We start from the raw sequence: 27614 nt of genomic DNA, 5'->3' as shown, positions 1-27614 counted from the left end.
CTGCCCCTAATCCGGGCCAATACGCGGGATGCGGCGGCGTTTCCTGCGCTCGGAGGGGATTGACCCGTTAATCGACGTTACAACGGCTGGCAACCTGCGTCAGAGCCGCCCTAAGCCGCTGCTGGAGGGATTCACGGCGGGGGCTTAAGGCGGCGCGGAGCCTTTAAGGCCCTTTCCCGCCCACTGGCCCTGGCGGCGCCGCCTCAGGGCGTCCCTCCGCGGTAACGCGTGGTAGGCGGGGCGAAGCGCGATCTCAGCCAATAGCAGCGCAGAGCTAGCGAGAGTGTCATCACTCGCGCCCAATCATCGCTTAGAAAGCCGCTGTCAGGACGCTGCTCCCCCTCACACCCCCTTCGTCCCCACTTGCGCATGCGCACTGAAGAAGCCGGCGCCCCCGCACAAGATGGAGGCCGGCGGGAACCGGGAGGGATCAAGTCGGATTAAGAGCCGGTACCGCATCCCGCTCCGGCGTCCCGGTTCGGGTTTCTTAACCGCTTCTCGCTGCGTTACCGGCCAGTCCGCGAAGGGCAAAAAGAACACGAGGTCCCACCGAGATTTGAACTCGGATCGCTGGATTCAAAGTCCAGAGTGCTAACCATTACACCATGGGACCGCTGCGTCCATGGGTTGTTGTCGTGGTCTCAGTCTATGGCACTCACTCCCCGCCGGTTCTCGGTTTCCCTTCGCTGTCTCCGGTATTACCGAGTGCGTTGCGTTTGTGCACCTCGAGATTGGCCCCGTTCCGTGTGTCCCCCCTCTGCGGGCAGCCTGCGGACCCTCCTAGGTGGCTCAAGGGCACGGAGAGCGACCGGACGGTGCCCTTGAGCCGCCTAGGAGGGTGCGCAGGCAGCCGCTGCGGTTGACGACCGGCACCCCGAAGGATCCATCCCCCGCCTCGCTCCGAAAGTAACACTAATTATTGCTGCGAACCCCGTTTCATCACCCTACCGGCACCGAGGACAGGCCGTAGCATCCCGCGGGATGGTCCCGAGCTTCATCGCTGCCACCCTCCTCCTCCTCCTTGACCCTCAACATCCATTTCCCCGTTTTAGTGCTCTTATTTTCCACTCATTTCCCGCCTTTATTCCTGCGCTTTTCCTTAAACCACCTCTTCATTTGCCTTTTTTAATCTACTTTCCCTCTTTTTTCCTCTACTTTTTCCTTATTTCGCTGTTTTATATCGAGCCCCTGCCTTTATTTCATCTTTTTATCCAATTCCCTTTCTGTTTGTCTCTATTTCCCTTTTATTTCTCCTTCCCCCCCCCCCCCATTTCCTCCTTTATTTATCTATTTTCCCTTCTTTCCTTATTTTATCTTTTTCTGTATCCCCCCTTTCTTATTCCTTCCTTTTATGTCTATTTTTCCTCTGTTCCCCTTTATCTTCTCTATTCCCCTCCTTTATTTCTCTATTTTCCTCTATTGCCCTCCTTTATGTCTCTTTTTTTCCTGTTTCCCCTTTTATTGCTCTATTTTGACCCCTACCTACCTTTATTTCTGTTTTTCCTTATTCCATCCCTTCATTTCTCCACTTTTTGTCTACTTCCCCCCTTCTACTCCTCTATTTTTGCCTTATTTCCCTCTTTCTGTTTCCTATTTTGCCACTTTCTCGTTTTCCCTTTATTTCCCATTTATTCCTCTACTACTTCCTTATTCCCTCCCTTTCTCTGTTCTTCCTGTGCCCTTCCTTTATGTCTCTGTTTTCTCTATTGCTCTTTTTATTGCCCATCTCTTTCTCCATTTCCCCTCTATTTAGCATTTTTCCCCCTCTATTATTTCCTCATTTCTCCCTTTTATCCTTTTTCCTTATTCCCTCCCTTTATTTTTCACTTTTATATTTTCTGTTAATTTTCCCTTACCCCCTCCTCTTTCCCCCTCTATTTTCTGTTCCTTTTCCCTTATCCCCCCCCTTTCCCCCTCTATTTTCTGTTCCTTTCCCCTTATTCCTTTCTTTCCCCCTCTATTTTCTGTTCCTTTCCCTTTATTCCTTTCTTTCCCCCTCTATTTTCTGTTCCTTTCCCCTTATTCCTTTCTTTCCCCCTCTATTTTCTGTTCCTTTCCCCCCCTCTATTTTCTGTTCCTTTCCCCCCCTCTATTTTCTGTTCCTTTCCCCCCCTCTATTTTCTGTTCCTTTCCCCCCCTCTATTTTCTGTTCCTTTTCCCCCCCTCTATTTTCTGTTCCTTTTCCCCCCTCTATTTTCTGTTCCTTTCCCCCCCCTCTATTTTCTGTTCCTTTTCCCCCCCTCTATTTTCTGTTCCTTTTCCCCCCCTCTATTTTCTGTTCCTTTCCCCCCCTCTATTTTCTGTTCCTTTTTCCCCCCTCTATTTTCTGTTCCTTTCCCCTTATTCCTTTCTTTCCCCCTCTATTTTCTGTTCCTTTTCCCTTATTCCTTTTCCCCCCTCTATCTTCTCTTCCTTTTCCCCCCTCTATTTTCTCAAGCTGCACCAGGGGAAGTTTAGGCTGGAGGTGAGGAGAAAGTTCTTCAAGAGAGTCATTGCTCATTGGAATGTGCTGCCCAGGGAGGTGGTGGAGTCCCCATCCCTGGAGGTGTTCAAGAGGGGATTGGATGTGGCACTTGGTGCCATGGTCTGGTCATGAGGTCTGTGGTGCCAGGTTGGACTCGATGATCTTTGAGGTCTCTTCCAACCTTGGTGATACTGTCATAAAATGAGGTTGGAGCCCCACTTTGGGCTGGGGAAATGAGGAAGGTGAAGGTGAAGGGAAGAAGGAAATAGCCCAGCTTAAAAAGAGAAGAAAAGGAAAGAATGGAAGATTTGAGAGTGAAAAATAACCCCCCCACCCCCACCCCAAAATAAAATCATCAGTCACAAGTAAAGATGACGGACTGCTGAGGTCTGGAGCTTGTGAAGGGGAAAAAATAAAGAAGAAGAGGCCTTAAATTATCCTTTTTTTTAATTTATTTTTTTTCTTAAGAACATTTTCTTTGGGAGAAAAAAAAAAAGTATTTTTTATATTTCTTTTGTTAATTATTTATTCTTTTTTTAATCTTCCTTTATTTCCCCTCTCCCCCCACCCCCCCCACCCCCCTAAACTACAGCCTGTGGAGTTGCCACTACTTAGTCTTCTTTAAGATCTAGTGTCACTAAGAGGTAGATAAAACAAAACTGAATTGGTTATATATAAGGTTGTGTGTGTGTCCCCCCTTCCCCTCCACCATCCCCCCCCCCCTCCCCCCCCGGCCCCACATCTCCTCTTCCTCCCCCGGTCTGATGGTTGATGACCCCACGGGCACCAACCCTACCCAGCCTGCCTGGGGTGGGGGGAGTGGAGACGGTGATTTCACCTCTGGAGACACCTTAAAAACGTGCCTGCTTTCGACTCTGAGCTGAAGGAGGTGGCCGTGGGGTGCGGGGGGGTAATGATATAGGGCCACATTTCCTCCTGAAAGGGAAGGAATTTGCTCCCGAGGTGAATCCGGATGCGCTCGGAGCCAAGCGCCGCGGTTACCTGCTGGGTGAGGCACAGCCGCACCGCTCCTGCCCAGCTGAAGGACGACTTCCTGCCCTGATCCCAGTCGATCCCATCCACTTCCCAGGATGATCCACCCCCAGCAGCAACGGCAGAGCCCAGCACCGTTCCCTACTTCCCATCCCTGGCACGGGGCAGCTCTGGATTCAAGGCTTCCTCATCCCAAAACATCATCCAACTTCTATCCCACTGGACTTCAGCATTGCTGTGCAGAGACCATTTCCCACAGCCTGCTCCAGGAGAGTGGTTTCAGTTCTGTTGGGCATCCCGCCAGCATCCTGGGAGGGGGGCTTAAATTAGTCCCTGAAACTCGTTGTTCAAGTACAAAAATCCCTTTTGGTGTCAGCTCATGCTGAGCTGCAGTGCCCAAGAGGCACTGCCCATGGTTCAGCACCCAGCCACACCAGCAGGGATGGGTGGCTGCTGAGGGCTGCCAGAGCATCCCATCCATCACCAGTCTGGTAGAGCATCCCACCTCCATGGGTAGGGCAGAGCACCTGGTGGAGCATCCCAGTGCAGTTTGGCAGAGCATCCCACCACTATGGTCCAGAAGAGCATCCAAGTACCATGGTTTGGCAGAGAATCCCAACCACCACAGTGCAGCAGAACCTCCTGCCATGGGCCAGCAGAGCAGCCCACCACCACCACCCCAGATGGATGGATCTTCCCCACTGCTATGTTCTGGTGGCTGATTCCACTGCCATGGTCTGATTAATCATCCCACCTCCATGGTCCAGTAGATGATCCCACTGCCATGCCCCAGCAGAGCATCCCACTGCCATGGTCTGATAAATCACCCCACCCCACCATGGCCCAGTTGAGGACTCCACTGCCAGGCTCTGGTAGATGACCCAACCACTGTGCCCTGACAAGAGCATCCCTCCACCACTGTGCCCCACTGCTGCTCAGAGGTATTTGTCCTCAACAAACAAAACTAAAGGCTTCTGTAACGTACAGTAAAACAGCAGGGATCAAATGCACCCCCAAGCCAGCTGGAGGTCCAACCCAGCCACCATCCCACTCCACCCCACCGCCTTCCCAGCATCACCCAGAGCCTTTCTCCTCAACTCCCCTCTTCTTCCTCCACCACACAGCCCTCCCTCGCTGCAGGACATAAAGCCAGGATGCCAAAACTGCCTCCACAGCAGCCAGGAGGGGCTCTGCTAGGCTCAGGGGTGCTGGGGACCAGATTGTGCTATGGAATGGGGTGAGGAGCCTCTCCTCTCCATTCCTTGGGGCTCCCTGGCAGGTCTGAGGTAGTTTCTACTTGTATGCTTCCAGCTGGCAGCACCTGCAGGGTCTCCAAACTGATTCATGATTTGAGAGCCCCTGGCTCCAGCTGCTGGAGCTTATGCTCCTCACCCATCTGGCTGCTGCTGGAGCTTATGCTCCTCACCCATCTGGCTGCTGCTGGAGCTTATGCTCCTCACCCATGCCAAAGACTTTTAGGGAGAGGTGAGGATGGGGCTGGCAGCACCCACAAGGGTTAATTCACTTGATCACCACCAAATATCTCAGAGTTTTTTCACCCCCACTCAACAAAAAGTCATTTTTTTTTCTGCAGGCAGGATGAAACCTAAGCAAGATGGGACTTGAAAAACCACCCTCTGAGTGAACCTTTGAGAGCAGCATTCCCAAATCCACTTGACCACCACTTCCCTATTTTCTTTTCAACTACCCATTCAAGCAAAGGTCCTTTTCCTGCAGGCAGGATGAAAGCCAAGAGAGATTGGCCCTTATAAACAACCCTTTGCCCCCTTCAACAAGTGAACTCAGTAGAGCAAGGCAGTCAGTGCTCAGGGCTGGACTCCATTCTCTCTCTCTCCTCCATGTGTGTTTAGAGAGAATAAAACCCAAACAACAGAAGTGGGAAGTTTGCTCCCATTAATTTCTCTCTCCATATTTTTTTTGTCATTTTTCCCCTTTCTCCCCCTCCTTTTTTATTTCTATTTCCCCTTCCCCCCCGCCTTTTTTCCCCCCCCCTTTTCCCCCCCTCTTTTTTTTCTCCTTTCAATCTTTTTTTGCTCTTTTTAAAGCCCTTATCCTCAGTAAAACAGAGGCAAAAACTCTGGGGAAAAAAACCATATTTCAACAGCAATCAGAGTGGAGAAGATGGTTTGCCACTGCCTTCCCCCATGGCAAGCTAGGAGGAGGCTGATTCATTTTTGGCTTCTGGGATTTTATCTATATATATATAAATATAAAGATCTATAGATATAGATATGGCTTCCACAGGTGTTTGAAAGAAGAAAAAGCCCCAAACAAAACCACTGCCTGAGCTGGTGAGGTTTAAATCCCAGCAATAAAACCCCAATGTGCTCCCCCAGTTTGCATAGTCAACGCTGCTGCTGCTGCTGCTGCTGCCTAGGAGTCCATCCTTGCATCCATCCCTGGCAGTGGAAGATTTCTGGTCCCAAAGCTCTTCAAAGTTTTTCTTGATGGAGTTGGATTGAGGAAAAAAAAATAAAAGAAAAGAGGGAAAAAAAGGGAAGGGAAAAAAAATAAAGCCTTGCAGCCAGTGGCAGGTTTTGGTTGGGTCGTTTTGTGTGGGGGGAAAAAGAGGGGGAGCAAAACCAGAGAGGAGGAGGAGCAGCAAAACCAGGGGGAAAAGGGAAATAAGATTAAAAAGAGACGGGAAAGGGGAGAACGGGAGAAGGGCAGAGAGGGGGAAAGGGGAGAAGGGCAGGGCAGAGAGAGGGGGGAAAGGGGAGAAGGGCAGAGCAGAGAGAGGTGAAAAGGGAGAAGGGCAGAGCAGAGAGAGGTGAAAAGGGAGAAGGGCAGAGCACAGAGAGGGGAAAGGGGAGAAGGGCAGGGCAGAGAGAGGGGAAAGGGGAGAAGGGCAGGGCAGAGAGAGGGGAAAGGGGAGAAGGGCAGGGCAGAGAGAGGGGAAAGGGGAGAAGGGCAGGGCAGAGAGAGGGGGGAAAGGGGAGAAGGGCAGGGCAGAGAGAGGGGGGAAAGGGGAGAAGGGCAGGGCAGAGAGAGGGGGGAAAGGGGAGAAGAGCAGAGTGCAGAGAGGGGAAAGGGGAGAAGAGCAGAGCAGAGAGAGAGGGGAAAGGGGAGAAGAGCAGAGCAGAGAGAGAGGGGAAAGGGGAGAAGAGCAGAGCAGAGAGAGAGGGGAAAGGGGAGAAGAGCAGAGAGAGGGGGAAAAGGGGAGAAGGGCAGAGCAGAGGGAGGGGGGAAAGGGGAGAAGAGCAGAGCAGAGAGAGGGGAAAAGGAGAAAATAAGGGGTGGACAGTGACCAAAATAAAAAGGAGAGAAAAATGAGAGAAAAAAGGAGAGAAAAGGGGGAGGGGAGAAGAAAAAAAGTGAAAAAATGAGAAAAAAAAATGAAAGGACAGAAATTCAATTTTTTCCCAATTGCAAAAAAAACCAAACCCCAACAACCCCAAAACCCCAAAAGAATTGGTGGGCCCCAATCTGGCCAAGGCCTCCACGAGCTGATGACACCTGCCGGCTCTTGCCTGGCGGTGGGCTGCAGTGCCTTGAAGTGGCCTCGCAAAGGGCCGGGAGGAAAACAACCGAAACGAAACCACCCCAATAAAACTGAACGATCATCCCAACAGGAAGGAAACCAAAACCCAGGAGCTGCTGCTTTGCTTGCTTGTTTGCTTGCCTGCTTGCCTGCCTGCTTGCTTGCCTGCCTGCTTGCTTGCCTGCTTGCTTGCCTGCCTGCTTGCCTGCCTGCTTGCTTGCCTGCCTGCTTACTTGCCTGCTTACTTGCTTGCCTGCTTGCCTGCTTGCCTGCCTGCTTGCTTGCCTGCCTGCTTACTTGCCTGCTTACTTGCTTGCCTGCCTGCTTGCTTGCCTGCTTGCCTGCCTGCTTGCTTGCCTGCTTGCCTGCCTGCTTGCTTGCCTGCCTGCTTGCTTGCTTGCCTGCTTGCTTGCCTGCTTGCCTGCTTGCTTGCTTGCCTGCTTGCCTGCTTGCTTGCCTGCTTGCTTGCTGCCATCTGTTCCACTAGGCCGGGCTGAAGCCGCCGCAGCTCTCCGGCGAGAAGCTGCTTAACGACCTCGGCGGGCTGCCCCCTGCGCCCCCCAACACGCTCCTGGCTCAGAAGAAAATCAGGAACCTTAACTTTTCTCCTCTCTCTTTTTCTTCTCCTCTCTTTTCTCTTTTTTTACTATCCTTAAAAAAATAAAAATATTCAAGACTATTCAGCTCTTTTGTTCTTTTTTCCTCCCTTCTTTTCTTTTTATATCTATATATATATATATAAAATATCAGCGAGCCCCTCCCTTCCCCCCCCCAAAAAAAAACACCCACCCCAAAACAATGACCAAAAAAAAAGCAACAAAAAACCAAACCAAGACCAAAAAATCAAAAAAAAAGAAAATTTAATTGCTGAGGTAACTTCATACCTTGAGGTAGCTTTTTTTGTTTGTTTGTTTGTTTTTTTGCTTTTCTCTTCTCTTTTAATATTTTCTCTCCTTTTTAAATAATTTGTCTTTTTTTTTTTCGTCTTCTCTCCATTTATTTTTCTTTCCTTTCCCCCTCCCCACCCCCACCCCCCCCCATTTAGTTTTTCTTTTTTCCTCCACTAGTTTTCTCTCTCCCATTTGTTTTTTTCCCCCCTCTCTTCCATTCATTTTTCTTTCAGGTTTCGTTTATTTATCTTCCTCTCCTCTTTTAGTTTTCTCTTCTCTCTTTTAGTTCTTCTCTTTTATTTCTCTTTTCTCTTCTATTTGTATTTTCCTTTTTTCTTCTCTTTTGTTTTTTCTTTTCTCCTTTTCTCTTCTATTTATCTTTTATTTTTTCTTTTCTCCTTTTTTCTTCTCTGTTCTCTTCTCCTTTTTCTCTCCTCCTTTTCCTCTTATTTTTTCTCTCCTCCTTTTCCTCTTATTTTTTCTCTCCTCCTTTTCCTCTTATTTTTTCTCTCCTCCTTTTCTTCTTATTTTTTTTCTTCTCTTTTTTTCTCTTCTCCTTTTTTCTCTTATTTTTTCTCTTCTCCTTTTTTCTCCTATTTTTTCTCTTCTCCTTTTTATCTTCTCTTTTTTTCCTCTTATTTTTTCTCTGCTCCTTTTTATCTTCTTTTTTTCTCTTATTTTTTCTCTTCTCCTTTTCTCTTCTCTTTTATCTCTTATTTTTACTTTTCTCCTTTTTCTCTTCTCTCTTTTATCTTATTTTTTCTTTTCTCCTTTTTCTCTTCCATTTCTCCTTTAATTGTTTTCTCTTCTATTTTTACTTCTCTCCTTTTTGTCTTCTCTTATTGGATTTTCTTTTCTCCTTTTCTCTTCTCTTGTATTTCTCTTTTATTTTTACTTGTCTCATTTTCTCTCCTCTCTTATTTCTCTTTTCTCTTCTCTCTTCTTTCTTTTCTCTTTTTCTATTTCTCTTATTTTTTCTTTTCTCCTTTTCTCTTCTCTTGTATTTATCTTTTTTTAATCTTCTTTTCTCTTTTATCTCCTTTTCTCTTCTCTTTTATTCGCTCTTCATTTTGTCCTCTTTCCTTATTTTCCTCTCCTTTTCCATTTCCTTTCCTTTTTTTTTCCTTTCCTTTTCTTTTTCCTCTATTTGTTTCCCCTCTCACTACTCAAACACACCACAGTGCTTGCCTTTCCCCCACACCTCCCTGCTGTTGCCACACTTTAAAAGACAGTAACTGCTGCTGCATACCCTTTTGACCACCCACCCAACCCTTCCTGAAGATGTTGGAACTCCAAGCCAGGTTTGGTTTATGTAGGATGGAGCCAGGAAAAAAACCTCCTTGAGCTGGGGGGAGTGTGGGGCTGGTCTCCACAACATGAAAAGCATCAGTGCAAGGTTTGGGGTTTTATTTGGTCCCCCCTCCCCCTAAATTCCATCTTTTTAATCCCAAATCGTATTGCTCCCAGCTCTCCTCCCACCACAGTGGGTGTGGGATCTGGAATCACCCCTCTCCCTTCAAATGAATCCCAGTTTGCCTTTGCCACCCCTTCTCATTTGCAGAGCAAATTAAAAGAGCAATGTAAAGCCAATTATTGGTTTTTTTTTTGGGGGGGGAGGAGAGGGTTGGATTTACAGCAAAATAATGAAGGTGCTGGGGCTGCCCCCAGCTCCACCATGCAGGCAAACCTTGCCCCAGCCCCACCATGGAGACAAACCCTTCCCCCAAGCCTGGCAGAGGCGGGTGGCAGCAGTTACTGTCCCTTTCCAAATCAGCAAGATGAGAAACCCAAATCCTCCCCCCAGGAAAAAAAAAACAACAAAATCGATCCCAAATCTCAAATCCACCTAAGAGTGCTGGGAATCAGTGACCATTTTCACATCCTTTTTGTGACATTTCTATTTGCTGCCTTCTGCTGAGACCACAGTGAAACCTTGCTGCAGAGAGGAGGGGGGTGGGGGGGCTGGGGAGGGGGGTGGCTGTGGCTTTTTTAAATCATGACCACAAAAATAACAATAATTTGGGGGTTAAATCTTGATTAAGTCATTCAAATGCCAAATGCCATGATTTTGTTTTTCCTTCCCCCCCCCCCAAGAGATTTGAGAGGAAGAATAAGACACAAAGAGGGCCCCCCCTCCGACCAGGGCCTAGCACCTCCCCAGTTTGCTAATCAAAAATCCCTGAAAAAATCCTTAAATCCCTGTGCTCCCCCAGTGCTGAGCCCTGGGAGGCTGCAAGGGGATTCTGGGGGCACAAACTTCTTGCTCTAGGTGGGGAAAGTGAGGCTGAAGGCAGCTGGTAGAGGATGGGGCAAAGGAGCCCAGCTCAAAGCCAAGCCTGGAGCTCCCAGTCTTTGGGCAGCAATTTGCTGCACCCCAGAACCCCTCCAGCTCCCTCTTGACTCCCCCAGCCCCTCCCCACTCAATTCTGCACACACTGAGGTCCCAACCTGGGCACTAAAGGGGTGAAGGTTAGGAGATGAGGTTGAGACTTTCCTCCAAGCAGGAGTTGCTTTGGTCTGCTGGAGGTGGGGGTTGGGGGTGGTTTATTGCTGGTGCTTAAAGGGAGAAGGAAAAAGTCCTTCCCTGGCTCCTTTCCTTCACCCCCCCAAAGGTAATTCCACCTCATCCCTAGGATAGGTTTGTAACCTCCCCAGGGAAGATGAGGGAGGAAAACTAAGCTGCATGTCCCACTCCTGCCATTAATTTGGAGGCTTAATTGAAAAATAAGAACTAAAAATGACCCAAGAAGAAGAAAAGGAAGAAGGAGGAAAAGATCCACAAACCCAAACAAAACCCAACCCCAAACCACCAACAAACTAAAACCTGAAGATGAAATTAACCCAAAGGATTTGGAAGAAAAAAAACAAACCCTGAAACAAAAAGCAAACCAGAAAGTTAAAATAATCATTACAAAATAAACACAAAAAAAAAAAAAGACTAAAAAGCACCAAAAAGAAGCCCCAAAAAGAACCCAAAAAAGAACCCCCAAAAAAGCACCAAAAAGCACCCAAAAAAGAACCCCAAAAAAAGCACCAAAAACATCAAAAAGCACCAAAAAGAACCCCAAAATGCACCAAAAAGACCCCAAAAAAGCACCAAAAAGATCCCCCCAAAAAGCACCAAAAAGAACCCAAAAAAGCACCAAAAAGATCCCCTAAAAAGCATAAAAAACCCAAAAGCACCAAATAAACCCCCAAAAAGCACCAAAAAGACCCCCTAAAAAGCACCAAAAACCCCAAAAGGCACCAAAAAGACCCCAAAAAAGCACCAAAAAGACCCCCTAAAAAGCACCAAAAACCCCAAAAGGCACCAAAAAGACCCCAAAAAAGCACCAAAACGACCCCAAAAAAAAGCACCAAAATGACCCCCACAGAGCACCAAATAACACCCAAAAGCCCCCCCAAAAACCCCAAGGCACCAAATAAACCCCCTAAAAGCACCAAATAACCCCCAAAAAGCACCAAATAACACCCCAAAAGCACCAAATAACACCCCAAAAGCACCCAAAAAAGACCCCAAAAGCACCCAAAAAAGACCCCAAAAAGCACAAAAAACTCTCTCCAAAAAGTACCAAAAACCTCACCCCAAAAAAGCACAATACACCTCCCAAAAGCACCCCAAAAAAGCACAAAAAACCCCCAAAAGCCCTCAAATCCCCCAAAATGTCCCCAAAAAAGCACCCCCAAAAGGCACCCAAAAGGGCACCCAAAAGGGCCCTCAAAAGGGCACCCAAAAGAGCCCCAAAAGAGCACCCAAAAGAGCACCCAAAAGAGCCCCAAAAGGGCCCCCAAAGAGCCCCAAAAGGGCACCCAAAAGGGCCCCCAAAAGGGCCCCCAAAAGGGCCCCAAAAGAGCACCCAAAAGGGCCCCCAAAAGGGCATCCAAAAGGGCCCCAAAAGAGCACCCAAAAGGGCCCCCAAAAGGGCCCCCAAAAGGGCACCCAAAAGGGCCCCAAAAGGGCCCCAAAAGGGCACCCAAAAGAGCCCCAAAAGAGCCCCAAAAGAGCCCCAAAAGAGCCCCAAAAGAGCCCCAAAAGAGCATCCAAAAGGGCCCCAAAGGGCCCCCAAAAGGGCACCCAAAAGGGCCCCAAAAGGGCTCCCAAAAGGGCTCCCAAAAGAGCCCCAAAAGGGCACCCAAAAGGGCCCCAAAAGGGCCCCAAAAGGGCCCCAAAAAGCACAAAAAATGCACCAAAAAGAAGTACCAAAAGTGCCCCAAAAGGACCCCAAAATTCCCCCAGAAAAGCACCAAAAGAACCCCCCCAAAAGCAAAACCCCAAACAAAAAGCACCAAAAAGAGAGCAAATAAAAAGGGGAAGAAAACAAAAGAGAAACCAAAGAAAAATCAAAGCAGAAAAAGAAACAACAAAAAAAGAGAGGGGGGGAAAAAAAACGGAGAGAGAAACAAACAATAAAAGGGAAAAAAGAAACCCTGAAAAGCAACAACCAAGGCAAGAGAAACCAAAGCAAACCAAAGCAAACCAAAGCAAACCAACCAGGAGGGGAGGGAAAAAGGAAACTGAAGAAGCAGCAATGAAACCAAAAGGTAAATCCCCCCGGGAAGTTGAAACAAGCAACAAAAGAACCCCAAACAAACCCCCCCCAAAATGAAACAAATAAAGGAAGTAGCGACAGGAGCAACCCCAAAGAGTCCTCTCCTGAACCTGAAATGCAAAGAAACATTCCAAGGACTGCAAGGACCAGGGAAAATCCTCCTGGAGCCCAGAGGCGCTCTGCTGGCTTTAAGGCTTTGCAAGGCACTGCAGGCAGCAGGACTCCTGACCTCCTGCTTGCCTGTGGGAGGGAGGCTGGAGGGGTGCAGAGCTCCCATGGGATCCAACAAAACTTCCATTTGGTGCTCAGGTGGAGGGAGGCAGGGAGGGAGTTTTAATCCTGTTTGGGGCTGGGTTTTCCCTTGCCCATGATGGATCTCCTTCCCAGCAAGGGATGGTGAGAACCCAGCGGACCTCACCCTCCAGGGCAAAAAGAAACCAGAACAAAGCCACTGAAACAAAGCAATAAACCCAGCTGAGATGCTCCCCAAAAAGACAAGGCTTCTCATATGGCTCTGGGGAGCATCCTCCAGCCACAAAAAGAGAGAGAGAGGAATGGAAGGGATGGAGAGGCTTGGGGAGACACAGCCAAGAAGCTGAAAGTGCTACTTAAATGAGGAGGACAAATCCTGCACCCACCCACCCGAGGGCAGCCAACGTTGTGGTGGCCTCGGCTTTGCCATGCCACTGTCCCCAGGCACCCAGTGCTGGCTTGGGCAGTACCTCTCACTTCATTTAAGTAGCTGTGCTGGCACATGGAGCTAAACCTGACCCACTTTTAGGAGGTTTTAGGGAAGGGGGGGGATGAGGAGCTTTGTTTGGGGTTCATTTGAATGTGTGGTAGGTTTTTGGGGGGGACACTTTTGGTTTGGTTTCAGTTGGGGTGGTGGGATTTTATTTGACCCTAGCCCTCTACCTTGGAAGCCAAATCAAACTGCCTTTGAATCTTGGTCAATGAGAAAGATGAGCATCTGGTCTATGGTAACTGATTCCCAGGCACACTCTTAAGCCCAGCAGGGGCTCAGGGGGGGGTCCACGTTTCACAGCGCTCCTGGGGGGGGGTTCCTGCTCTGATCATTTCCTCCGCGCCTGCGCTTGGCCACTCTGCCCCTTCTGGTGCTGCTGCTTCACCTGAGCCAGGATGTCTCGGATTTTGCGTTGAGCCATCTGGAAAGGGAAGGGGGAAATGGAAGGAAGAGGGAAGGAGCAGAGGGAAGAGGGCTTTGCCTTGGCCAAGCTGGCAGCCCCAGGCTCGGGCAGCAGCACTCCGCGCGGGGTGAGGAACTGGCCGGAGGCTGAGCCCAGAGAGTGGTGGTGAATGGTGCCACAGCCAGCTGGCAGCCAGGCACCAGTGGTGTCCCCCAGGAATGTCCTGGTCAAGATCTTTATTGATGATCTGGATGAGGGCACTGAGTCAGTCATCAGTAAATTTGCAGGTGACACCAAGCTGGGGGCAGGAGTTAAGCTGTTAAGAGGGTAGGAGAGCTCTGCAGAGGGACCTGGCCAGGCTGGACAGATGGACAGAGGCCAACAGGATGGCATTCGACAAGTCCAAGTGCCAGGGGCTGCACTTTGGCCACAACAACCCCAGGCAGAGCTACAGGCTGGGGGCAGAGTGGCTGAGAGCAGCCAGGCAGAAAGGGACCTGGGGGTGCTGGTTGACAGCTGCCTGAACATGAGTCAGCAGTGTGCCCAGGTGGCCAAGAAGGCCAAGGGCATCCTGGCCTGCAGCAGGAAAGTGTGGCCAGCAGGAGCAGGGAGCTCATCCTGCCCTGTGCTCAGCACTGCTCAGGCCACACCTGGAGTCCTGTGTCCAGTTCTGGGCTCCTCAATTCAAGAAGGACATTGAGAGACTTGAACATGTCCAGAGAAGGGCAACAAAGCTGGGGAGGGGTCTGGAGCACAGCCCTGGGAGGAGAGGCTGAGGGAGCTGGGGTTGCTTAGCCTGCAGAAGAGGAGGTTCAGGGGAGACCTCATTGCTCTCTGCAACTCCCTGCAGGGAGGTTGTAGCCAGGTGGGGGTTGGGCTCTTCTGCCAGGCAAGCAGCAGCAGAACAAGAGGACACAGTCTCAAGCTGTGCCAGGGGAGGTTTAGGTTGGATGTTAGGAAGAAATTCTTCCCAGCAAGAGAGATTGGCCATGGGAAATGTGCTGCCCAGGGAGGTGGTGGAGTCCCCAACCCTGGAGGTGGAGGTTCAGGACATGTTTAATGGCCACGGTGGTGGTGTGCTGATGGCCAGACTCGGTGATCTGAGAGGTGGTCTTCAACCAGAATGATTCTGTGAGCCTATACCCACATGGACACAACCCCACAGAAGCCAGCAGAGAACCCACCAGGAGCTGCTGGGGCCATACCTGGCTGGCATAGAAGTGCCCAATGATCTTCACGATGACCTGCTCGTTCTCATCAGGGGTCTGGTCCCGTGGCACCACCACCTCTGCTGCCGTCAGGTTCTGCAGCTCATTGACCTGCAGGGGGAAGGGGCAGTGACCACCCTGTCACTGGGTGCAGGGAGCAGTAGTCCCCTCCAGGAAATCCCTGCCCAGTGCCCTGGGTCCCTGGGCACTGGAACAAGGCTGCCCAGAGAGGCTGTGGAAGTCTCCTTCCCTGGAGACATTCAAGCCCTGTCTGGATGTGCTCCTGTGTGACCTGCACCTAGATTCCATGGCCCTGCTCTGGCAGGGAAGTTGGACACCTTGGGTCCTGTGTCCAGTTCTGGGCTCCTCAGGTTAGGAAAGAGGTTGAGCTGCTGGAAGGTGTCCAGAGAAGGGCAACAAAGCTGGGGAGGGGTCTGGGGCACAGCCCTGGGAGGAGAGGCTGAGGGAGCTGGGGTTGCTTAGCCTGGAGAAGAGGAGGCTCAGGGGAGACCTTCTTGCTCTCTCCAGCTCCCTGAAGGGAGGTTGGAGCCAGGTGGGGGTTGGTCTCTTCTCCCAGGCACCCAGCACCAGAACAAGAGGACACAGTCTCAAGCTGTGCCAGGGGAGGTTTAGGCTGGAGGTGGGGAAGAAATTCTTCATAGAAGGAGAGATTGGCCCTGGGGATGTGCTGCCCAGGGAGGTGGTGGAGTCCCCAGCCCTGGGGGTGTTCAGGAGGAGACTTGATGGGGTGGTTGGTGCCATGGTTGAGTTGATTAGGTGGTGCTGGGTGATAGGTTGGACACAATGATCTCAAAGGTCTCTTCCAACCTGGTCTATCCTATCCTATCCTATCCTATCCTATCCTATCCTATCCTATCCTATCCTATCCTATCCTATCCTATCCTATCCTCTCCTCTCTCCAGAGGTCCCTTACGACCCCTAACATCCTGTGAGCCTGTGACACCTGTCCCTGGGATGTCCCCAGGCTGTAGCAGGAAGCAGCAGCCACCCTCCCAGGGCTGCCCCCAGCCCCTGGTGCTCCCCACCCTTAGCCAAGCACAGCTTCTGCTCACGGTTTTGCCGCCCTTGCCGATGACCCTGCCCGCGGCCGAGGCAGGCACCCGGATGTGAGTCTCCAGCTTCACTTCTTCCTTGGGGCCAAAGAAGTTTTCTTCCTTCAGCTTCCCATAAATCCTGCCCTGTGCCTGCCAAGAGGAGGGAGAACAGTGTCAGGCACCACCCAAAATTGTCCTGTCCCTTACATGTCCCCATCCCTAGGGCCCAGTTCCTTGGGGTTTCAAACCAGTTCAAGCCCTGGGAGTGCTCATGTTGGGTGAACCCAACCACAGATTGGTTGCCAAGTCAGGGTCACCCCTTCCTGGCTCCTCCCTTCCTGGCTCCATGGAGTGGCAGAGAGGGGCACCCCGAGTGCCCCACAGTGATGGCAGTGCAGGGGGGACCTTGAACTGAGCTTCCCAACCACAGATTGGTCTCCCAACCACAGATTGGTCTCCAAATCAGGGTCACCCCTTCCTGGCTCCTCCCTTCCTGGCTCCATGCAGTGGCAGAGAGGGGCACCCCAAGTGCCCCCCAGTGATGGCAGTGCAGGAGGAACCTTGAACTGAGCTTCTGGAGGACCAGTGATGACCACCATGCGCACTTTGGAGTCCGGCGTCTCCGGAGGAGCAATCTGGAAGGAGAAGAGGAAGGTGATCAGAGGGCTGCAGAATCTCCCCCTGTGGGGACAGGCTGAGAGCTGGGGCTGTCCAGCCTGGAGAAATCTCCTAGGAAACCTCAGAGCAGCCTTCCAGTGCATGAAAGAGGCTACAGGAGAGCTGGGGAGGGACTTTGGACAAGGGCTGAGAGCGACAGGATGAGGGGAAATGGCTTTGAGCTGGGAGAGGAGAGATTGAGACTGGAGATGAGGAAGAAATTCTTGACAGTGAGGAGGGTGAGACACTGAAACAGGCTGCCCAGGGAGGTGTTCAAGGCCAGGCTGGATAAGAGCTTGAGCAACCTGCTCTAGTGGAAGGTGTCCCTGCCCATGGCAGGGGGGTTGGAACTGGAAGACCTTTAAGCTCCCTTCCAACCTAACCCATTCTGTGAATCTCTCTTGGGTGTGGGGGGAGCTGCAGGGGGCAGGGGGCCAGGGGAGCTGCAGGGGCCAGGGGAGCTGCAGGGGCCAGGGGAGCTGCAGGGGCCAGGGGAGCTGCAGGGGGGCAGGGGAGCTGCAGGGGGGCAGGGGAGCTGCAGGGGGGCAGGGAGAGCTGCAGGGGGGCAGGGAGAGCTGCAGGGGGGCTGCAAGGGGGCCAGGGGAGCTGCAGGGGGGCAGGGAGAGCTGCAGGGGGGCAGGGGAGCTGCAAGGGGGGCAGGGGAGCTGCAAGGGGGGCAGGGAGAGCTGCAAGGGGGGCAGGGAGAGCTGCAAGGGGAGGGGCAGGGGGAGCTGCAAGGGGAGGGGCAGGGGGAGCTGCAAGGGGAGGGGCAGGGGGAGCTGCAAGGGGAGGGGCAAGGGGAGCTGCAGGGGAGCTGCAGGGGAGCTGCAGGGGGCCAGGGGAAGCAGCATCCTCCCCTCCTCTGTAGCGCAGGACTGAGCCCCCAGCCCTACCTCCTGATTTCCCCCCCCAGAAGGGTTCCTTCTCAGGGAGGGGCTGGCAGGGGAGGGGTGGGTTGCCAGCAGGCCAACCCTACCTTGATAGAGGCACTTGCAAACCGGGAGAGCTGCTTGATGTGCTGCCCCTTCTTGCCGATGATGGCCCCGACCGCCTGGGCGGGGATGAAGACGTGCACCGTCTCCTGCTCTGGAGGCTGTGGGGAACAAGGCTCACCCTGGCTCAGTGCTACCACAAAGATCAAGGCTCCAAGTTCCCTCCCAAGTGATGCCCACATCCCTTCCAAAGAGAGAATTAACCAGGTTGGGAAAGGCCTTCGAGATCATCAAGTCCAACCTCCCACCCAACACCATCTGATCAACGAACCATGGCACTGAGTGCCTCAGCCAGGCTCTTCCTAAACACCTCCAGGGCTGGGGACTCCACCACCTCCCTGGGCAGCACATCCCCAGGGCCAATCTCTCTTGCTGGGGAGAATTTCTTCCTAACACCCAGCCTAAACCTCCCCTGGTGCAGCTTGAAGTTGTGTCCTCTTGTTCTGTCACTTGAGTACAAGCCCTACAAGGAGAGGCTGAGGGAGCTGGGGTTGTTTAGGCTGGAGGAGAGGAGGCTCAGGGGAGACCTCATTGCTCTTTCCAACTCCCTGCAGGGAGGTTGAAGCCAGGTGGGGGTTGGTCTCTTCTCCCAGGCAAGCAGCACCAGAACAAGAAGACACAGCCTCAAGCTGCGCCAGGGGAGGTTTAGGTTGGACACGAGGAACAATTTATTCCACAAAGGGGTTGACAAGTCCTGGAAGAGGCTGCCCAGGGCAGTGGTAGAGTCCTCAGCCCTTGAAGGATCTAAAAGCCACACAGATGTGGTGCTGAGGGACATGGCTTAGCCATGACCTGGCGGTGCTGGGTTAACAGCTGGACCTGATGGTTTGAAAGGATCCAACCAAAATGATTGTGTGATCCTCTCCCCACAGGGGAGATGCCCAAGCAGGAGCAGTTTGAGCTGCCTGGTGTTCACCTACCATGAAGGAGCTGTATGGTGCAGCCCCTGAGACACTGCTTGGTGGAGGAGGTACTGCGTTGGAGGAGGCAGGGAAGAGGCCAACCGCAGCCAGGTTGAGGCCAGGGATGAGGTGAGATTGCAGCTAGTGGGAGGCAAGAGGAGAGAAATGTTCATTGCTTTTATCAGGGCAACCTCCTAGAGAGCTCCTGAGAGCCCAGAGGCAGGACAGGACCCAACCCCACTCACACTCATGGCAGCCACATCGTTCTCATAGGCTTCCCTCACTTTCTTCATGATCTCCTGCTCTGCCTTGCAGCAGTTCTCGATGGAGCCCTTCACTGTGATCGTCCTTTCAGGGTTGTACAGGGTCAGGTCCTGCAAGCTGGTGAGAAAGCCAAGGTCAGCACCAAGACCCTTGCCCTGCCCAACCACTGCTCCCCACTGATGGGTTCTGGTGGGGTGCTGAGGTCAGAGGGTGTCACTGCCACAGCGTGCTGGGGCTGCAGGGTCTGCCCAGGGAGCAGCATCAACGTCTGCACTGAAAAGTTCACTCTGCTTTCACCCAAAAAAACATGGCTTAAGGGGAAATTCCATAGACTAGACTAGAATAGACCAGACCAGGTTGGAAGAGACCTTCGAGATCATCAAGTCCAACCCATCACCCAACACCTTCTGATCAACTCAACCATGGCACCAAGGGCCTCATCAAGTCTCCTCATAAACACTTCCAGTGATGGGGACTCCACCACCTCCCTGGGCAGCACATTCCCAAGGCCAATCTCTCTTTCTATGAGGAACTTCTTCCCCACCTCCAGCCTAAACCTCCCCTGGCACAGCTGGAGACTGTGTCCTCTTGTTTGGTGCTGCTTGCCTGGCAGAAGAGACCAACCCCCAGCTGGCTCCAACCTCCCTGCAGGGAGTTGCAGAGAGCAAGAAGGTCTCCCCTGAGCCTCCTCTTCTCCAGGCTAAGCAACCCCAGCTCCCTCAGCCTCTCCTCCCAGGGCTGTGCTCCAGACCCCTCCCCAGCTTTGTTGCCCTTCCCTGGACACCTTCCAGCATCTCAGCATCTTTCCTAAACTGGGGAGAACTGGACACAGGACTCCAAGTGTGGCCTGAGCAGTGCTGAGCACAGGGCACAATGACTTCCCTGCTCCTGCTGGCCACACTCTTCCTGCTGCAGGCCAGGATGCCCTTGGCCTTCTTGGCCACCTGGGCACACTGCTGGCTCATGTTCAGCCTACTGTCAGCCAGTACCCCCAGGTCCCTTTCTGCCTGGCTGCTCTCAGCCACTCTGCCCCCAGCCTGTAAATCAACTGCCCCTGGACTCCACAGCCATGAAGGGACAGAGAGGGGACACCAAAGGCATGAGACTTCAGAAGGAAAGCATCCACACCCCAAGCCGGCTTCCCAGCTGGGAGAGGCATCCCTGCCCACCCTCATCACATCACCCAGCCCCTGCTCATCCCCCCTGGGCTCCCCAGAGGAGCCTTACGAGGAGATGGTGATTTTTGTCTCCGTGTCCTGCTCCACCTTCTTCAAGTTCCGTCCCTCCTTGCCGATCAGGCGCCCCACAAAGTTGTTATGGGCCAGGATCTTCAGAGGCACTTCATCAGCTCTTGAGAGAGGGAACAGGGGTGAAAAGCAAACACCATCAAGGATTACTGCAGCCAGAATGGAATAAAATTAACCAGGTTGGAAAAGACCTCAGAGGTCACCGAGTCCAACCTCTCACCCAACACCATCTGATCAGCTCAACCATGGCACCAAGTGCCCCATCCAGGCTCTTCCTACACACCTCCAGGGATGGGGACTCCACCACCTCCCTGGGCAGCACATTCCAATGGCAAATCTCTCTTTTTAGGAGGAACTTCTTCCTAACATCCAGCCTAAACCTCCCCTGGTGCAGCTTGAGACTGTGTCCTCTTGTTCTGGTGCTGCTTGCCTGGGAGAAGAGCCCAACCCCCACCTGGCTCCAACCTCCCTTCAGGTAGTTCAGGTAGAAGAAGAGGGATTTGGGACAGAGGGCTGGGGGAAGCTCAGATCCCCTTGCTTGGGGTCCCTGGCTCCTCCACACCCAAGCTCCTGCACGCTTAGGATGGCAGAATCATTAAGGTTGGAAAAGACCTCTAAGGTCACTGAGTCCAACCACCAGCCCAGCACCACCATGGCCCCAGGAGGCAAGTCCACATGTGTTTTGAATACCTCCAGGGATGGGGACTCCACTGCCTCCCTGGGCAGCCTCTTCCAGTGCCTGACCACTCTTGCAGGACAAACTTCTCCTCGTGTCCAAGCTGAACCTCCCCTGGTGCAGCTTGAGGCCATTTCCTCTTACCCTATCACTTGTTCCTTGGGAGAAGAGACCAACTCCCACCTGGCTCCAGCCTCCTTGTAGGGAGATGTAGAGGCCACTGAGGTCTCCCCTCAGCCTTGTTTCCTCCAGACTAAACACCCCCAGTTCCCTCAGCTGCTCCTCCCCAGCCCTGTTCTCCAGAGCCTTCAGCAGCTTAGTTGCCCTTCTTGGGACACACTCCAGCACCTCGAGATGTCCTTCTTGAGGTGAGAAGCCCAAAACTGAACCCAGCACTCCAGATGTGTCCTCACCAGTGCTGAGTCCAGGGGGACAATCCCTGCCCTGCTCCTGCTGGCCACACCATTGCTGACCCAGGCTGGGAGCACCACCCAGCTCAGGGGGTTCCCAGTGCAAGGTGCATGGATGGGATACTCTTACACAGAAAGACAGGGGGGGGAAACCTTACGTCTTGGTGTCCTTGGCCTCCTTCTGCATGATCTCCAAAATCATCTTGCAGGCAGCAGAGCAGCCCTCAGGGGTGGAGTGGATGCTGATGGCTTTCTCTGCAGCTCCAGCATTCTCTTTCCGGTGAACATCAATCCTGCAGGGAGAGGAATGGCTGCTGGGGGCCGAAGGGAGCAGCTCTGCAGCTTCTCACCTCCCTCCATCAGCTGCCTGCAGCTCCCCCTGGAAGGCTCTATGCCCCCAGGGGAGGGGAGAGGAGTTCATTGTGGGCTTGATACTCAGCAGCCAGAAGCTCGGATCGCAGCAAGCCAAATAAGGCATCAGCATCAATTTATTTTAGGCAACCATGAGTGATTAAGTGGTGGAGCAAGCACGTGCCTGGGGGACAGGGTGGGGTGTCCATTACTTCATGTCCTAGATAAAACCTTCCTTGGGGAACAAGAGCTGCAGCCACATGCAAGAACAGGTGGGGGAAGCCCCAGAGGCTCACGCTAAATCCCCCAAGTGCCCAACCCAGTAAAGGGAGACACATGGGAAAGCACAGCCAAGAGAGCCTGGCTGGGACAGGGCTTGAGAAGGTGGCTTCTGAACACACTGCAGTGTGGGAGAGCTGGAGGGGCCTCCATAAAGAACAGAACTCCAGCCTCAGAGCAGAAGGGAGAAGGCAGCTGGGGGAGAAGGGACTCACTTGGACTGCGTCTGCTTGGTGATGTTCCTGATGGTGGCCCCTTCCTTGCCAATGATGGCCCCCACGTACTGGGTGGGCACCAGGAGGCGGAGGGGGATGTCCACGGGCTGCTGCTTGACTGGAGCCCCAGCAGTGACAGGGGAGCCCTGCCTGGGGGCACCCCGGGCCCCAAAGCCACCTCGCCGCCCGTTCTCCGGCCCTGGCGCGGACTGCTCGTCGGGGATGTAGGAGACCTTCAGCGCGTGGTTCTCCAGCTGGTGGCCATTCAGCTTCATGATGGCTCTGGAATCAGAGGATCATGGAATCAGTGAGGTTGGAAAAGACCTCAGAGGTCGTCAAGCCCAGCCTATCACCCAACACCTCCTGACTACCTAACCCATGGCTCCAAGTGCCACATCCAAGCCCTGTTTGAACACCTCCAGCGATGGGGACTCCACCACCTCCCCAGGCAGCACATCCCAGTGACCAATTACTCTTGCTGGGAAGAACTTTCTCCTTACCTCCAACCTAAACTTCCCCTGGCACAGCTGGAGACTGTGTCCTCTTGTTCTGGTACTGGGTGCCTGGGAGAAGAGACCAACCCCCAGCTGGCTCCAACCTCCCTTCAGGGAGTTGGAGAGAGCAAGAAGGTCTCCCCTGAACCTCCTCTTCTCCAGGCTAAGCAACCCCAGCTCCCTCAGCCTCTCCTCACAGGGCTTGGGAGGGGAGAAGAAGTTGGGGTGGAGAATCCCTCTTGTCATAGCAGCAAGGAGGTGAAGCTCTCCTTGGAGTAACAGCCATCAAGGAAGCAGAGATGGGAGGAGACATCCTCCACGCCATGGGGACCTGGCAGGGCTTTCCACCCAGCCTAGACGAGCCAAGGGAGTTTTTTTTACTGGGAACCCCTCCAAGCACCCATGGCAAGGACTGGATGGCGCAAGCAGCGATTCCTGCCTCTCCCCATGATTTCAGTCTGGCATCTCCGTCCCTCTCCTGGCAGGACTGCAAGGGCTGAAAGCTGTCGATAGATGGAGCTGGCAGCAAGAGCAAAGCTTTGGCCACCGCTCTCCGCTGCTTTCCACCGAGACAACCCCGAGGGCAGCTCTCCACGAAGCGGTCAGTGACTCAACTCTTGCGAACAACCCAAACCCACCATAACCAGAAGCCCTTCAAACTGGCTGAACAGAGGCTTTCCCCTGTCCGCAGCCCCATTCCTGCAGGAGGGACCCGAGAAGGATGCTTGATGAAGGCTGCTCAGGGAGGTGGTGGAGTTTCCCCTCTCTGGAGGGATTCTAAGCCCACCTGAGCAACCTGCTGAACAGAGGGGTTGGACTGGGTGACCTCCAGAAGTCCCTTCCAACCCCTACCATGCTGGGGTTCTGAGATCCTCAGAGGAGGAAAGAGCAGGGGAGAAGGGCTGCAGGGCTGAGAGCAGAGTTCGTTGCACAAAACTCTTTTGCTGGGTGCTTGCTGGCAAAAGAAACCCAAAGTGTTTCACTTCAGGGGGTGTAAAGTGCAGGGCTGGTGTGAAGGATGAACAAGGGAGAGGAGGACAAACCAGGTCTCCACAGCTGGATCCTGCCCCAGGTTATTACAAAGAGCAGACCAAGGAGCAGTTCCCCCACGAAGATCTGCTGAGGCCCTGCCAGGAACCACAGCGGATTTGGGGTTGACAGCTGGAGGATTATCAGCAGGTGGCCACATGGAAGCTGTTGCTTCAGCAGAGTGACCACAGGTGACATCCCTGGGGGTGGCAGAGGGGCTGTGGTGGCCACCATTTGACATGTGCCCACCTCAGTGAGGGAAACCTTCCCAGAGGACTGAAACCTATCCATCAATGCCCACGTTCCTCCCAGCTGCCCTCCAAGGACAGAGCTGACCCCATCCCTTTCCAGAGCCCTTTGCTGGGACAAACAAAGGAGAAAGAAACAGAGGTGAAAACTCAGTGTTCCATTTGCAGGGAGTGCAAAGCTTGACCTTCCCTGGGCAGGATGGGGAAGGGAGCTTCAAGCCTCCCATCAGCCAGAGAGGAAACATGGGGCCAGCTTCACACCAGCTCCTGTGATGTTTGGGCTCATTGCTACTGGCTTTTTTTTCCTGGACAAGTATCTCCTGAAATCATGCAAGCAGCAGAAAATCTCCCACCTTCCACTGAGCACAAAGTTGGGTTTTCCCTCTCTGAGCTGCAGACAAAAGCCTTAAAAGCTTGGATGCCCACTTGAAAGTGAAGGAGAGAGAGAGAGAGAGCATCCTCAAAGACTCGCTGCATTTGTAGCCAGAAGTGGAGGGATTCTGGGCTAATTTAACTCCCAGCACTGGAAAATGTTGTTTCCTGCAAGCAGGGAAGGGGCTGAAGCCACAGCTTGAGCTCCACCAGGGAAGAACTTACTGCCTGGTCTGCTCCCGGTTGGCGTAGGTGACGTTGACGACGGCTGTCTCGCTGTCTGTGTTCACTGTCAGCAGAAAGAGGCAGGAGTTAAGAGAGGCAGCACCAATGCCTCACACCAAGGCCACCCCTGAAAACCTGGGAGACCTCCTCAGATGAGTCCTTGCTTGGACAAGTCCCCTCCAGGGCTCCCCAGGATTTGCAAACGTTTTTCTCCCGCAAGGGGTCCTAGGGCTCAGGACCACGCTTGGGACTCAGCCCAGGCAACAGAAGCCCTCCTGTAAAGGAGCCTGAGACGTCATCAAGCTCTCCAGCAAAGCCACCAGAGCCAACTCCATTCTGCCAGCCTGAGTGCCTGAAGAAGAGTATGACCAGCAGGTCAAGGGAGGTTCTCCTCCCCCTCTACTCTGCCCTAACAAGGCCACACCTGGGGCTGCCCCAGCTCAAGACAGTCAGGGAAGTGATGGAGGGAGTCCAACAGAGGGGCCTGGAGCATCTCTGTGAGGAGGAAAGGCTGAGAGCCCTGGGGATGTTGAGCCTGGAGAAGAGCAGCCCCAGAGCAATGCTCAGCCAGAACTAAAGGCTAGGGGGGCAAGAGGCTGGGGCCAGACTCTGCTCAGCAGTGCCCAGGGACAGGACAAGGGGCAATGGGCACAAGCTGGATCCCAGGAGGCTCCACCTGAACAGGAGGAGAAACTTCTTTGTTGTGAGGGTGTTGGAACCCTGGAGCAGTCTGCCCAGAGAGGTTGTGGAGTCTCCTTGGAGCTTCCAACCCCCCCTGGCCACTGTGCTCCTGGGCAAGCTGCTGTGGGTGCCTTGCACTAGCAGGGTGGTCAGAGTGGATGATCTCCAGAAGTCCCTTCCAGACCCTGTCATGCTGGGATTCTAGGATTCTGTGATCCCTCACCACAGCCTGGAGACAGTCCCAGGAGCTCCATTTCTGGGAGGGTTATGGTAACCCTGCTCTCATTAACCACCCCAAGGGCAATATGAAACCTCCTGTCTCAACTGATTGCCACTAGAGGCTGAGAGGAGAGGAAAAAAAGTCTGCTGAGCAGAGACAGATCATCCTCAGCCAGCCTCAGGAGATCATCCTGCACCTTCCCCTGAAGCAGACACTGCTGGTACCTACAGGGGGACAGCCACGTGGGCTGCCCAAAGCCGAACCTGCCCTTCAGCAAGAGGGAAGGAAAAATGCAAAGCCCCAGCGAGAGGGCTGGGGCTGAGACCTCTTGACATCCTTAGCCATGGTTTCTGCTGACAAAGGAGCACCATGGGGCCCTTCTCAGCCTCCCCCCCACCCCCAAAACAGCTGGGGCAGAAAAAAAAGGCTTCAACGACAGCCAAGTTTTTCTCTTCCCCCCCCCCACGCTCCTACCTTGCTCGCAGTTTTCTACCGTGCCATACTGGGCTAGCAAACCATCCAGAACCTGGAAAAGGGAGCCAAAGAGCCATTAGAAATCCCCTTTATACACTGGGCTCCTCAGGACAAACCAGGGAAACACAATCAATCAATCAATCAATCAATCAAGGCAGCTCTCTAGGCATTAAGATTTCACAAGCAGTTCAGATGAAGGAAGCTCCTTTCTACCCCAGGATGTTGGGGCCAAGGGGCATCAGAGCCAGGAGGGGAGGGGGGAAAGAGAGTCAGGGGAGTCATTTCCTGCTCCTCATACAACAGCTGAATTGTGGAACCCTGCTCTTGGTGGCAAGTTTTGGTGGGGCAGCTTACGTTGCTCCTAGCAGCTGAATCTCCTCCCGTAAGGGAAGGGGAGTAAGCCACAGGGAGGCAAGGGGCTGCTGTAATTAGGCCCTAATTAGGAACAAAGAGAAGGAGAACTCAACTTTAATCCCAACCACAGCAACATGGAAGGGAGGATTAGTCCTTAAACCTGATCTACCCTTCTCTGCTTGCTCCTCTTACCTCCCATCGCAGCTGGGGGGGAATGTTCCGGATCTGGATTTTCCGGCTCCTGAAGAGTAAAGGAGAAGTGGTTAATCAAGCAGGTTTGGTGCCCAAAATTCATCTGTCTCACGTTGCAACTCTTTGCAGGGTGATCAAGCTTTGCTTTTTCACACCCCCCCAGGGTTTCTGATGGCTTTTGGTTAATTGCATCCAGCCCAGTTGGTGCTGGCTCGACGCTGGGAGCTTCTCCGAGAGCCAGAAACCCCCAAGAGCCAAAATCCAAACCCACCCACCCCCAACCCTTCAGTGCTGGGCTGAGCCCCCACAGCAGCATGGCTGGAAGTGCAGAGACTGAAAGAAAAGGAGTCTTGTGTTCATGTAACCTGCAAGCTGCCCTCCAGCACTATAGGCACGAAGGGAATGACCCTTGAGATGCCACCAACCACCGGTGGAGCCTGCTGGAGCATCACCGCTGCACCCCAAAACCTGGCTGAGGTTTAAGTGGGGAGAGATGATGAAGGCACACACAACCCCAGCTCCACCACCAGAGAGGGTCACTGCCTGCCTCTCCACTCACCTTTTTGGCTCTTCCTAACTTGACTTTTCCCAAAATAGAAACTCCCTTTTTAATTCCCATGCCCAAATTTGCCCTGGGGGTGCTGTCCCCCTCCCCACCCCAGCCCACCCCACACTGCGCAGCTGCTGCAGACAGCTGAGAGCAGCTGTGGGCTTGTCCAGCAGCTCTGACCACGCCACCACCACAGCTACCAGCACCCCAACGTGCTACCAGACACCCCAAGAGCCTCCACCCTAAAGGCAATGAGACCTTTAGGTGCTTTGAAGGATGCAGCTCCAAGGGTACAGCCTAAGTAGGAGCAATGCCAAACCCCCCCTCCATGGATGGCTTCTGTGTGTTCCCCCCCACACACACTCATTTGCCTCTCTCCTTCAGGAATAACCAAAACCATTGAATTTTAAGATGCCTAAAGGCAAGGAAGATGAATGGCAGGACCCTGGCAGCAGCTCAGCAGTGACAGCACTCCCCTGGGTAAAATAGCCTTGGATCTGCTCATCACAGACCCAGGCTTCCAACTCCAAGTCTATGAGCACATGAAACAATCCAAGGGAGGAGAAAAGATAACAGCAACAACAAAAAAAAGAGCTTCCAGATCCTTATCTTCTGATTCCACACCTTCAGAGGGTGGCTCAGCTCATGTGTCAATGAGAAGAAACCTTCTCAGCATGCAATGGCCCAAAGCCAGGCGTTGGATGTGGCACCACAGGTGAGGATCCCTCCCCAGCCCCTTCATCCTGTGAGGTAAAAGCAGCTGCCTCCAGCATCCCCTCTGCTCCCCCCTCCCCAGCCCTCCCCTGCAAACTCACCCACATCAAAATTCCCCCAACCAAACAACCCCAGAATTGATGCTTCCCAGGAAAATGGCCCCAAAGTCTCCCCAAAGATTCAGACCAGAGGGATGGGATGGACAGATTTGGGGTGGCTCTCCCCTCTTGGAAGCCAAAACGGAGCGCCTCAAGATGA

The 27614-nt window shown here is 53.0% G+C and overlaps 1 protein-coding gene and 1 non-coding gene across 4 annotated transcripts in view; both read right to left on the bottom strand.

Annotated features, from left to right (window-relative positions):
- Positions 1-541: 541 nt before the first annotated feature.
- TRNAQ-UUG (transfer RNA glutamine (anticodon UUG)) lies at positions 542-613 on the bottom strand. The gene has a single exon. It is a non-coding gene; the product is annotated as a tRNA-Gln (tRNA).
- A 12859-nt stretch (positions 614-13472) lies between these two features.
- IGF2BP1 (insulin like growth factor 2 mRNA binding protein 1) overlaps positions 13473-27614 on the bottom strand; it is a 38141-nt gene continuing 23999 nt past the window's right edge. The window contains exons 3-15 of one of the 3 annotated variants that reach the window (XM_068166353.1): positions 26093-26141; positions 25547-25598; positions 24172-24235; positions 21804-22085; positions 21117-21251; positions 19853-19975; positions 18607-18742; positions 18380-18502; positions 17444-17575; positions 16371-16445; positions 15829-15960; positions 14753-14866; positions 13473-13565 (exon numbers count right to left, since the gene is read on the bottom strand). In XM_068166353.1, coding sequence (XP_068022454.1) covers positions 13473-13565; positions 14753-14866; positions 15829-15960; positions 16371-16445; positions 17444-17575; positions 18380-18502; positions 18607-18742; positions 19853-19975; positions 21117-21251; positions 21804-22085; positions 24172-24235; positions 25547-25598; positions 26093-26141 — 1510 coding nt within the window. The remainder of the gene's footprint in view (positions 13566-14752; positions 14867-15828; positions 15961-16370; positions 16446-17443; positions 17576-18379; positions 18503-18606; positions 18743-19852; positions 19976-21116; positions 21252-21803; positions 22086-24171; positions 24236-25546; positions 25599-26092; positions 26142-27614) is intronic. The other 2 variants (XM_068166352.1, XM_068166354.1) reach the window with 2 other exon arrangements.

Source organism: Melanerpes formicivorus, unplaced genomic scaffold, assembly GCF_026170545.1.
Source record: "Melanerpes formicivorus ecotype bairdi unplaced genomic scaffold, bMelFor1.0.p_v2 SCAF_100, whole genome shotgun sequence".
Lineage (NCBI taxonomy): Eukaryota > Metazoa > Chordata > Aves > Piciformes > Picidae > Melanerpes > Melanerpes formicivorus.
The sequence above is the reverse complement of the archived record's forward strand: the minus strand, read 5'-3'. Positions and strand labels throughout refer to the sequence as shown.